Raw genomic sequence first — 11711 nt, 5'->3', positions numbered from 1 at the left:
TCCGCCTGGGATGCGGCGAAACGTACAGGCGAGGTAAAGGCAGTCACGTGACCGCTCGTTGCCGTTGGTGAGTTTCCCCCAATATGGCGGAGGGGCCAGCCGTGCGGATGGACCGTCTCTCCCACTCTGATGCTTGTTTTGTGTCTTGAGGGAGGGCGTTTTATTTTACATTTTTTTGACATTCCCTCGCCACCGCCTGGTTTCTTCTCAGATAGACTGCACTCGTGTTTCTCGGCGGAGTCATGGCAGACCGCGGCGTGGATTTGTCCGCCCTGCCAAAAGAGGTTAGAGACCAATTGGCGGAGTTGGATCTGGAGCTGTCTGAAGGTAAAGGAGGGGAGGGGGCTGATGGGAGAGAGAGAGGGGGGATGCTATAGCAGATTTTCAAGCTAGCTGTGTGTCTCATCTGTCTGGGCCAACTAGCATCGATTAAACTGGTAGTTTCCCTCCTCCGGTTTTGCTTTACGTTTCTAACACATTGTATGAGGGCACACGTCAGGGGTGCGGGTGCTCAGGCTGTGCCACCTTAGTTAGCTTACTTTGTGCTAATACAGGATGTGGGCACACGAGCTAGCAGTGCATGACAAGCGGGGGGGGGGGGGGGGGGAAAGACTTATCAAATATCATCCATTTCCTCGTGTCTCCTTCATCTCAAATCTTATAGTAGCTCATTTAAGCAAAATGTCGACTTTACAGATGTCTTTTGCTGTGTGAATAAATGTCAAAGCCATAGCTGTGTGTGTGTGTGTGTGTGTGTGTGTGTGTGTGTGTGTGTGTGTGTGACTTGTTCGACACACAGGATGGCCAGAGGCAAGGTCTGGCTGTCAGGGCTTGACCCCTTCTCCAGTCATCTTTAGTTATAACGTTACTATTTCATATGGTATGAATTTAAATTCATCTGTGGCCACATGTCTTACAGTTTCACATCATAAAGCCATTCACTTGGCATCTGTTTTTAGGCTGTAGCTTTAAAATGTTTTATTGCAGTAATACTGAGTCACTGTGACTAGCGTTGAGGTGTAATGACGAGGCCTACAGTCATCATCTGCTCTGGTGTCATATGAAGATAGTCTGACAGTCTGTTATGGATGACTTGTCAGTTAATTACCAAATGTAGTGGATGACCTCAGTGGCGTTGGTGATCAACAAGATGTGTCCTGTGCATGAGCCTTGTGCACCTGTGTAAACCTGCCATTACTGGAATTATAGGTTTACCTGTGCTGCTCATTGTGAGGTTGCACCACCCTCAATCTTGTGGTTGACAAATTGTGTGAGATTTGAGTCAGACGCATGCGTCCATGTCCATTTTCCTTGGTGGGTGCGTCTGTTTATTGTGGTTTACAAATATCTCAACCATTCATTCATCTAAAGCATGGTGTGAATCAACCCATCCCCCAGGGCAGCTGTTAGCCCCTGCTCTACACCCATTGACACACACTGTCACATCCTAGACAGTATCTCCCTTCCCCTGCTTCATGGCACCCAGGCTACGTTCTTCCAGCTGAGGTGACCGAATCCACCTGTCCTGCGCAGTAACCTCTCAGTATCTACTTATATCCATCCTGATTGAAATCTGCTTATTCTAGGGGTGTGATATGTTTTTTAAACTGATAACCAGTATTTGAAATGTTCCCACTCATGTTTCGCTGACACCAGTATTTATATGCATTTTTGCGAGACTCCTAATACAAATGCAGGTTAACCTTTTTTTCCTGTGTCTGTAGTAAGGCCATTAAAAGGATCATGGGACTGTAAAAGACTTTGACAGTTTGATTAATTTGCATTTGACAGTTATGTTACGTGACATACTCCTATAAAAAATTCAAATGCATATTTACAAGCTAATAGGACTAACTGTTATAACAGCATCAGAATGGAGCTGTCTTTTACAGCTCATATCAGCCAATATTGAAAGTAAGCTGATATATTAGTGTATCTGCAGGTTTTCTAAGAGCGGACTGCCCTCTAATGTGTTTTTCAGGTGTAGATCAGCCAGTATTTATTGTGTTTGACATGATAAAGAGTTACGCTGGTGGTTTTGGATAAATGAGCCTGTTAATTACAAAGGGCTTACACTTTATATTACAGGCTGACCATTTACCATTGTTATAGCATGGGTCATATTAGGGGGGGATGATATGATGATTTTATTCTTAATGTGAGTGTGTGTGTATAGGAATATTTTATATTTTTATATATTTTATATTATGTTTATATATATATATATATAGCTGTAGGTGATAGAAATGTGTCTGCTGTGATTTTACCAGATTGTTTGTCATAAATCAATGATCAGGACTGCTTTATGGCAATATTTGATATGTTGTTTTGCATCATTGTAATGATTAAGTACTTTGATATGCAGGTATTAGCCAGAAAAATTAATTTATCTCTCATTATTTTATACATTAATAATGTGTGTATTACATCACAATCTAAATATTGTATGCATGTTCCCTATGTCCCACCCTTTTTGTATTTTCATTGCATATTTTAGGTTCCAGTCAGTCGTGTACTTGAAATAATCTTGCCCAGTATCAAAACTTGCTTGTGGTGATGCATAACAGTTAAAAAAAAGTCTGCTTTAGTTTTGGTCAGTTAACACCTGGATAACGCGGGTGTGAACAGGAACTCCTTCTAAAGACTCGTGCTTGTTGTTATTGCAAAACATGCAAGACTAAATATTTAAATGTTTGCAGTAGTTTTAGGTTCATGTGTGTATTTGAACCAGCTAGCCCCATTGGTGACTGGATGCGAGAGGCATGTCATCACCTTATAGGCTACGTTTCCTCAGTCCAAAACGAGCCCTCCTCTGGACCAAGTGGAAATGCCTGTTCCTGCGTTGCTTGGATAAGAACACAGGCCTGCCAAATGGCCTCTTAAAAAACAACCCAGTTCTGCTAGCCCCCTGTGACCATGGGGACACAATGAGGACCATTCAGCTGGTGTGAGCCGCCGTGGCCAGGAGCTCTGCAGCCATTTAGGCCATTCAGCTGAACCCAGCCTTTGTGTGCACGTTGGAATGAGCTGCCTCCATAGGAAGAGAAGGGAGGGGCTGGTGACTGGTCATACTTGAGAAGATGACGTGTATTGTGTATTACCCCTCTCACCCTCTCAGCTGGGCCAGGGGTAAAAGGTCATGTCTGGTTCTTCCCTGTAACAAGCGTACCTGGTTGACAGCCCCCCCGGCCAACTGTCAAGCATGTTACATAGAAGTCTAATGTTGCTGGCTCAAGGAAAATTCCTCACCAATTAGTTTTTTGGTCTGTGAGTTAGTAGCTAGATTTCCAGGCCAAGGGGCCATTTTGAAATTAAAATACAAAATTGAATTTCCTCCCAGTCTGATTTTAAGTTTTTAAACTCGGGTTTCTTGTGCGTGCGGTGCACATGCTTGTGCCTGTGTTCATGTGGAGATACAGTCTTAGTCTCTGTTTGCATCTATGATCAGTATGGGTAGACAGGGGAGTCCCGATTACTGCCAGTTGCTTCCTTTCTAGGCCAATCATCCAGTTAGCCAGCCAGCCAGCCAGCATTCAGATGCAGCAGAAGCAGGCTTGGCTCGTTGTTGTATTAACAGAGAAGGCCCTCAGCAGAGGATGACAGCATTGATATGGACCTAGTCTCTATCAGCTATCCTTCCTCCTGACCCCAACCATCAGTGACAGCGTGTAGGGCAAAGCCTGATGAGGAGGTCTGTGAAAACATACCTCTTCTCTCTCTGTGTTTTTTTATGAATAGGATACACAGCAAACTTGTTTATGTAAATAGGCAGTCCAAGTACTTATTTTGAGAGAGATTACAGACATGTGATGGACACTTCCTCAAACTCAAGCTCATGAGTTCTTGTTTTTAAGGTGGAGGTCTGTGCCGGCACAGAAAGAGGAATAAGGTCCTCTCACACGATTGTAAAGCTAAAATCTCGACCCAAATTCAAATCACTTCACAGCTTTTGGCTCTTGCAGGCCTGATGCAACAAGCTTTTTTTAACAGCTCTACCAAATGTTAGAGCCACTTGTCCTGGAAATAGGAGTGGGCAATATGTTCTGATATTGTTATAATTATCACAGCATTATCTCTTCAATATGTTAACAATATTTAAATTTGTCTTTTTTTTGTTGAGATTATTAATGTTGGCATTCTGTGACTTTGTTGGACAACTGACAGTCTAGAGAGACAGGAAACAACGGGGGGTGATGATGACATGCAACACATGTCAAAGCGAACCTGAACATCGCAGTGACAGACCGCTCGACTAAGTCCCATGATGCCATTTACAGAGGTGGTCAAAATGACATGAATGTTTATCCTATTGAGTCAAATGGTTTTAAAGTGTTTTCCTATAACACAACGCTAGAATTAAAAAAACTGTATGTACTAGAAGTTTCACATTGGATACAGCACCAACTGTGAACTATAATACCTCATCATGAGGGTTTGTAGTAATATGATTATAAAGATGGATGATGCTCAATAACATTGATTTATTGCCCAGTCCTATTTCTCACTGCATTTGAACAAGCTTTGAACAGTCTAAAGAGTTTTCAAGTTATATATCTCTTTTTACATATTTGGGTAGTATTATAGGTCCTTTAGCTCCCGATATGTCAGAATCCAAAAGCACAAATTATCTCCCTTGTATCTTCAGAGCCAGTGCCTTAGGTCCAAGCAGATGGTTGGGCACTCTTGGCAAAGGTCTTTTTTTGTGTGTTTGTGGTGTATACAGTGTGTTTGCACATGCAAATGTGTGTGTGCATGTGTCATAATACTGTTATGCTGTGAATAGTTAATGATGGCTGCAGTCTCTTTCCTCCTCCAGACCTGTTGTAAGCTGAATTATTCACATGCTCTCATTAAATACTAGGACACCCTCATAGAGTGGTGTGGATGTAGGTGTGTGTGTTTGGTTAGCGAGCGTGACTTCTTTATGGTCCCCAGGTAGAAGTTGAGGCATGCATCGTATTAAAAAAACAAAAAGCCAACCTGACTCCTCTGAATCAGTGCCAGGAGATATTCTGACATCCCACTCACCAGCCCTCCAGACCTGAACATCTCTGGTGTGTGAAACTCACTTTGTGCAGTGAAAGATGCTTAACTTGTTGAACAGGCTGACATGTGATGTCAGGTAGGTCCAGGCAGTATGACAGAAATCAACTAACTGAACTACTTTTTGCCAATACCAAGTACATTACGGTATCCACCAGCCAAATGGCTTGTGTATGTTTAAGTTGTACCAGCCACTCAACATATTACCATCATATTTTTGGCCATTTTCATATTTTACTAGCATTTGGCGGGTGGCTGGTGCTAACTTTGCACCCTGATGGTAAAGACAGTATTGCATTTAAAACATTCAGATTTGATGCAGTTAACTGTCTTCCACTGTTACGTATTTCAGTATAAAAATAAAACCTTAATTAGTTTCCTTTTTTTTTTTTTTTATTAAAATTTACTTGGAATCAATAATAAAGGCAACATAACCTCGTTAAATAATAACACAATAATCAAATAACGAAAAACAGCTGTATGGCCATGTTAAATTATTTCCCAGCCTCAGTGTCAGGACTCATGTATTACTGTGGAAGTCGGAGATGCCGCATGGAAGCTATGAAATTGTGGAACAGTGTGTGTTAAAGCACCCGAGCTAGGAAGCATCTACTCTTCTGAGGTTCCTTCGAGCAGGACTCTCTGTCACTTAAGATAGTACTGTTCTGTGTCTGATCTTGTGCTCTAACCTTCCTGTGGTAGTAAGCAGGTTAATAGAGAATTTCCCCACAGTCATTGATAAAAAGTTAACACTAAATTAAACATTCACCCATTCATGTGATATGTATCTCACAGTTTGCAGAAATACAATTTAGTCAAGCCTCCTCGCTGCTTGCTGTAAAACCGTGAGTCACTGCAATTAGGTGTGTTCTCTTCTCCAGGGCACATCCATCCACCACAAAGTGAGATAACCTGTTTGAGCCTCCTGTCACACTGGACTGTTTACTGAGTCGAGAGGTGTGACGCCACCTGTGACTCATCATGAGGGGAAAACAGGAATGATTTTGTGATTTCAGACCCTTTCTCTCTGTCTGCACAACACCCACCTTCATTCATCACTTTACCAACCTGTAATCTCAACTGGGCTCACAGCGACAGTGAAGCACCTCTCTGACGTTGTGTTGCGCAATCTTCCCACTCACTGCTTTTGTGGCTTGCAGTCATTTAGTCAGGCCCAGGACCGTACAATGCTGACCGACGTACCCTCTGATTTATACCATTTTGGTGTTGTCAGACTGTGGGAGTTGATGCAGAGCACGTCCAGTGTATCGCTAGTCTATATCCACTGACCGTTTGGGCCATGTGACTGTGCTAATGCCGAAGAATGCTCTTGTGAATATAAATAGACCTGGCTGGCAAGACAAATTCACTTTCATGCCTGAGGAGGAGAAAACAAGCATCTCTTTGACACAAATGCTCCGCCATTATTGCAGTGGAGGCCACCCTCTCAAAGTCCCATGGAGTCAGCCGTAATTGTGTGTATTTCTTTCTCGCTTAAGTTAATGTTCCTGGCTAGTAGACAGCAGCCAGTCGCAAACACTTCCACACCCAACCAACTGGCTGGTTGGCTGCTAGATGTGGGTCACTGTTGCGCCCATGGGTTGTGTGTGAAATGCCGCGGCCTGTTGAGAGCTGCCCTTCTCAGGCCAATCGGCTTGCTCTCTGACCCATGGAGAAAGTTGCTATAGGTATGCTAATTGTTAAAGCATCAAACCACTGGGTTTATATGTTTTTAACATGTTACCTACAAATTGCTAATATCTAACGTTTTTACTGGCGAAGTGATGCTGAGTTTTTAGGGGAGATTTCCTACTCTGCAGGCCTTCAATTCATGCCAATATGCCACGAAAATCAACACAGGTACTGAATACTAGTGAACTAAATCATATTGTTATTGTGTGGTGGAAGCAGGGAGTGTTTACAACCTTACCACGTCACTTTTGAAGATCTGAACAGCAGCCATTGTGACGCAAGAAACTTCCAATTTCACATTGCACTTTTCACTTTGTTCATGTTTACTTAATTAGCTGGTCCAGCTGGCTTTTCGATAACATAGCCTGTGGCACCTGACTTGTAAACATCGAGTGACATTGGGTAAAATTTCATAGAATGATTACATTTGCATAGAGCAAGTCAAAGTGTTTGACATACAAACAGCCTGACAGCAGCACAAAATGGGAACGACAGAAAACATTAGCTTTAGGCACATTTTCACTTATTCACTTGCATTGACACATACCTTGCACTGCGCCTTGATTGCTGAATAAACGGCAAACAAGCATCCACGGCAGACAAGTTCATTCACTAATGCCATTTTGCAGGTTAGATGGCTAGTTAGCTGTCAACACTAGCAGTTTGAATAGTTAAACTAAATATTGTTTGTTTTCCATATAGATTGTTGGTCAGTTTTCCTTTCAGTAATCAATTAATATTAACATTGAATGTCCAAATGACTTCTGATTGCAAAAAGGATAACTTTTCTAACAATAACTCTTGAAATTAACCAGAGGGCTGACCATAAACCTGCTATGAGTTGTAAATCAGCCGCAGCTGACCACTACAGACTTTTGAAGAGGGTGTGGAGAACATGGGGTATTTTCTCAGCAGCTGGTCAGTTTCTATATATGAAAGCGCAGGCCCTGCGTCACAGGAAAGGCTGATGGGGAAATCAGAGCTCAGGGGTAAAGCAGTTCTGCTGCATATGTACAATGAAAGTTTCCAAAAGGTCAACTACTTTCTCTGTCAGTCACTCATAATGTCGGTATTAATTTATTTTTATTTGGACCCGTGCTTTGCACTTCAATAGTTCCCTTCCTAATTCTTGTGTGGAGCCAAAGGGTTATCGAAAATACCCAGTGAGTAGAAGTCCTCAGGAAACCCCCTCAACAAGCTGATGTGTATCTCCCTTCTTGGCCCCTCAGAACACATTGTGCTACAGCTTGGCTTGTAGTCATGGACCCCTTTAATTCAACTCCCCAGAGAAAGGGGTTGGACAAAGCTCATGAAAACACATCGAATGGGTGGGGCTTCGACTTCTTAATCATTAACTGTCAATAGCTTCTAGGCTGGTGCATGTCCACATATTGTGTATTCATTGCCTTTAACGGAAGCATTAGGTTCATATTTTGACACTTGGTTGATCACAGCTACATTTCTGGCCAGGCTTCGTCATTTCCTGGAGATGAGCTAAAAATGGGTTTGGCTGTTAAGCTTGATCTGTGTTGTTACGAGTACTGGGCTAGATTTCTGCAACCATTGAACAGACCATTGTGAGTAGTGTAAGTACATGAACACAGTTCATAGTTTCTCACACTGCTATATCAGTAGGAGGCCCTTGGTGTACAGTAGGCTTGTGTCGTGCTACATGCTCCCACAGATGACACACCGATGACTGTTGTCTGGATGTTGTCTAAATCAGTTGGCAGTGATTGTTGTGAAACAGCCACTAGAGATTATCCAACTAAACTTTCTCTTGAGACCGTGTGCACACTTGTTGGCATATAAACACACCCACAATTAACTTGGCAATCATTCATCAGCAATTATTCATCAGCGCTTTTGAAAAGCGGTATTTTAACAATTCACACTGACTTATCAAACAGATGTTTCAGTGCACCCTCTTTCATTTTCTGAATGATCTGTTTGTGGTGGCTAAACTCTGGCAGTGTGATATTCAAATGTACCTGCATTTGTTAAGTTATTGTCTTTACGTTGTTTTCAGGAACAGTTCAAATTGCTGCACTGTCCAGTCTCTCACCTTTCCTTCAGTTACTCCACTTTCATCTAATCCCCTACCTGCCTGTGTTGTAGTGAGTAGCTTGTTGCTAATATCCCCTCGCTACCACCCCCCTGTGACCTTGTACCTTTGGTTCCACATGAAGTGACATGTGTTCGCTGACACAGCGATTTGTGTGTTGAGCTTGACAGGCATTTATAAAGCCTTTATTTTACCACAGTATATTTTTCTTTTATGCTTTCAGACAGTGTTGCGTCTTGTTGAGCGTCCCCACAGATTCAGAGCCATCATTTTCAGAGCAGCGATGGATTCCCATCCTGATGACGGGGTGTATAATGACTGTGAGCAGTGGGTGGTGGACTGGAACGCAGGCAAAAAGGCCTGTGTGGTTTCATTGTCAGCTGTAGACTCAACACCCCGCGTGTGAGTGCTTCTCAAAGGCCACTCAAGGCTTGTTATGAGCTTATAATATTGATTTAATGAGTCGACTGCCTGGTTAACATTCATCTTTCTGTTTAATGTTCTCTTTTAACCAATCATCTATGAGCAATTAAGCAGAGTCAGGGAGCATCAATTGTACATGTGTCATCTAGAGATGGAGAGGATATTGCTAATAGCTAAGCTCTTAAGGCACGTGTTTGGCGACATGTGTGTATTTAAGCTAGTTCAGTTGATGTGAAGGTCAGGTCTGGTCGACACTTCTGATCCCTGTATCTCTTAACTACAACACTGCCACAGTGAAATCCGACACTTCTCGCTCCCTTCAACTCTGGTTACCCAGCAATGCCAAAACAAAGCTCTCTCATTCAGTAAACAAGCCAGGATGCCGCCTCTGTTGAAATTATATCTACTTGGTTTTGTCCCTGTCTTTACAATGTGCTGAATTAAGTCAGAGTCTAGTGACCTACCTTCATAGTTTAAATAAATGAGCTGGAAGAGTAAGTGACAGACAAACTCACACAGGCAGACGTAAAAAAAAAAAAAGGCATGTGTTACTAATGTGACAGTGCCAGCATGATCAATACCAGGGGCAGGTTTCACAAATATGTATTTCACTGTAGTGTTAGACAAATCTTAATATTGCTCTTTGATTAGTTTATTGCTAGTTGGACAGTTTAACGAAAATAAAGACTGACTTATTTTAAACCTTAAAAGCTAGCCGCTCTACCACAAGGCTAACCCTGAATCAAGAGCCATGTTTCTAAGTTAATACTCACTGACACCTGCTGACCAATGGCACATAAAAGAGTAAACGATGGTTAGGAATCTGTGGTTTGCTAACAATGTTGTGGAGCGAGCAATGGGAAGGGAAAGTGGTTTGTTTGCTCAAGGAGACTATGCTGAGCCACATTATCTCAGCTCTGCTACATGTCTGCACTGCATTGAGATTTTATGCTAGTGGACATTCCTGTGTATTGTTCTATGGTATTAAATGTTTCACTTAAAGGTTCAGTGTGAGGGTTGCGAATTCCAACCAACGACTCCGTCACCGCTCACTCCTCCATTTCCAAGTGTGTAGGAGAAGCTACGGTGGCTGTCACACTCTTTCGGCTCTTGTGCTAAATAATACGTGTGGTCCTCCATTTCTCTTACTTAATAAACCAGACGACTACTACTATTACTACTACTACTATTACTTCTTCTTCTTCGTATGTATGTATTCAAGTAGTGACGCTTGTCCTTTCGGGCTATTGGAGAAACATGGCGGTGCAACATGATGACGTCCATGTATGTAGATAAAAATGGCTCATTCTAAGGTAATAAAAACATAACGGTTGATTATGTAAGGTCTTTATACATCATTGAAAACATAGTTATGGAAATTATATTGTAAATGCCCTTTTAACTGTTGAAGTCTTCCAGATGGCTACTAGAGTAAAGGGAGCTGAGCTACTTAAAGCATGATGCGGTTGCTTGGTCAGCCATGTTTTTTATTTTGGAAAAGGAAAAAAAAAGAAAAAGTACCCATAATTCCAAGCAAATTAGTTCCACTGATGAAAGTCTAGACAGCTTTGTGCAATGGATTTATTTAGACATCTATCCAAAGTCTGGGTCTGTTAGTTACTCATCAAATTGGTGTGATAGCCCCAATTCAATAACATTTTAAAGCTATTATTGCGCTAATAGCTGTAGGTGACAGATAATCCAGTAAATTTGGGATGCACTGAATGTTCAGCCACTGAAATTAATCGGCTTAAAATAGCAAAAAAAGCACTTTTGGTGTTCAACAAGTCAAAAGACCGAATAAATTTTACTGAACAATTACGTTGACATGTCGGCAGTGTGGAAGCATTTAAAGTGTCTGAGAAAGATGCAAAAATCGCCGTTTGCAAACACTGTTCTGCTGAATTGTGTCTTAGCACATCCACTCCATCTGTGGCTGACTTCTTATGCCGCATTCAGACCAACCGCAAATTTTTGCCTCGCGCGAGTACATTCGCTGCAAGTGTTCACACACAACGCGAGAAGGCGATTTTAAGGCAATTTTAAGGCGATAACGTGAATAAACAACTCGTCTGTACTACAACTGTATGAACCCAAAGTAAACATTTTGCTGTGATTAAATAGCAATAAACTGATTAAACTGATGCCGAAATAACTACAACATGATGCAGATTTGTTAAACATATGAATTCATGCTTTGTCAGGTCTGCTTTGTGTCCATTTTCTCTCTTTACAAAGACAAGTGTTGCTGTATGAGAGTCCTACCTGAAGAGAGGCTATGAAGTCTTCGTGTTACGTGATACAAGAACCACATACAACATTATTTATCAAATTGGGTTGGACTTAATGAATTTAGCATGAGGATACACATGTGACAATGTCCAGTTTTCAAAATAAGGTGTCTATACAGTATGGAAATAAGATTAATTGGATTATATTCACACAAAGTATAAAACATATTACATGTGTACATTAAAAGTAAATGGAC

At 41.8% G+C, this 11711-nt stretch overlaps 1 protein-coding gene across 2 annotated transcripts in view; it reads left to right on the top strand.

Annotated features, from left to right (window-relative positions):
• Nucleotides 1–59: 59 nt before the first annotated feature.
• The window catches only part of dip2ba (disco-interacting protein 2 homolog Ba), a gene marked incomplete at its 3' end in the record, with an annotated part of 34743 nt that continues 23091 nt past the window's right edge, over nt 60–11711 (top strand). For both annotated transcript variants that reach the window (XM_038723491.1, XM_038723490.1), the window contains 1 exon segment: nt 60–327. In XM_038723491.1, coding sequence (XP_038579419.1) covers nt 243–327 — 85 coding nt within the window.

Source organism: Micropterus salmoides, unplaced genomic scaffold, assembly GCF_014851395.1.
Source record: "Micropterus salmoides isolate LMB-PRFRI ecotype aquatic unplaced genomic scaffold, ASM1485139v1 Ms_hic_scaffold_16, whole genome shotgun sequence".
Taxonomy (NCBI): Eukaryota; Metazoa; Chordata; class Actinopteri; order Centrarchiformes; family Centrarchidae; genus Micropterus; species Micropterus salmoides.
This window is presented reverse-complemented; position numbering and strand designations above follow the sequence as displayed.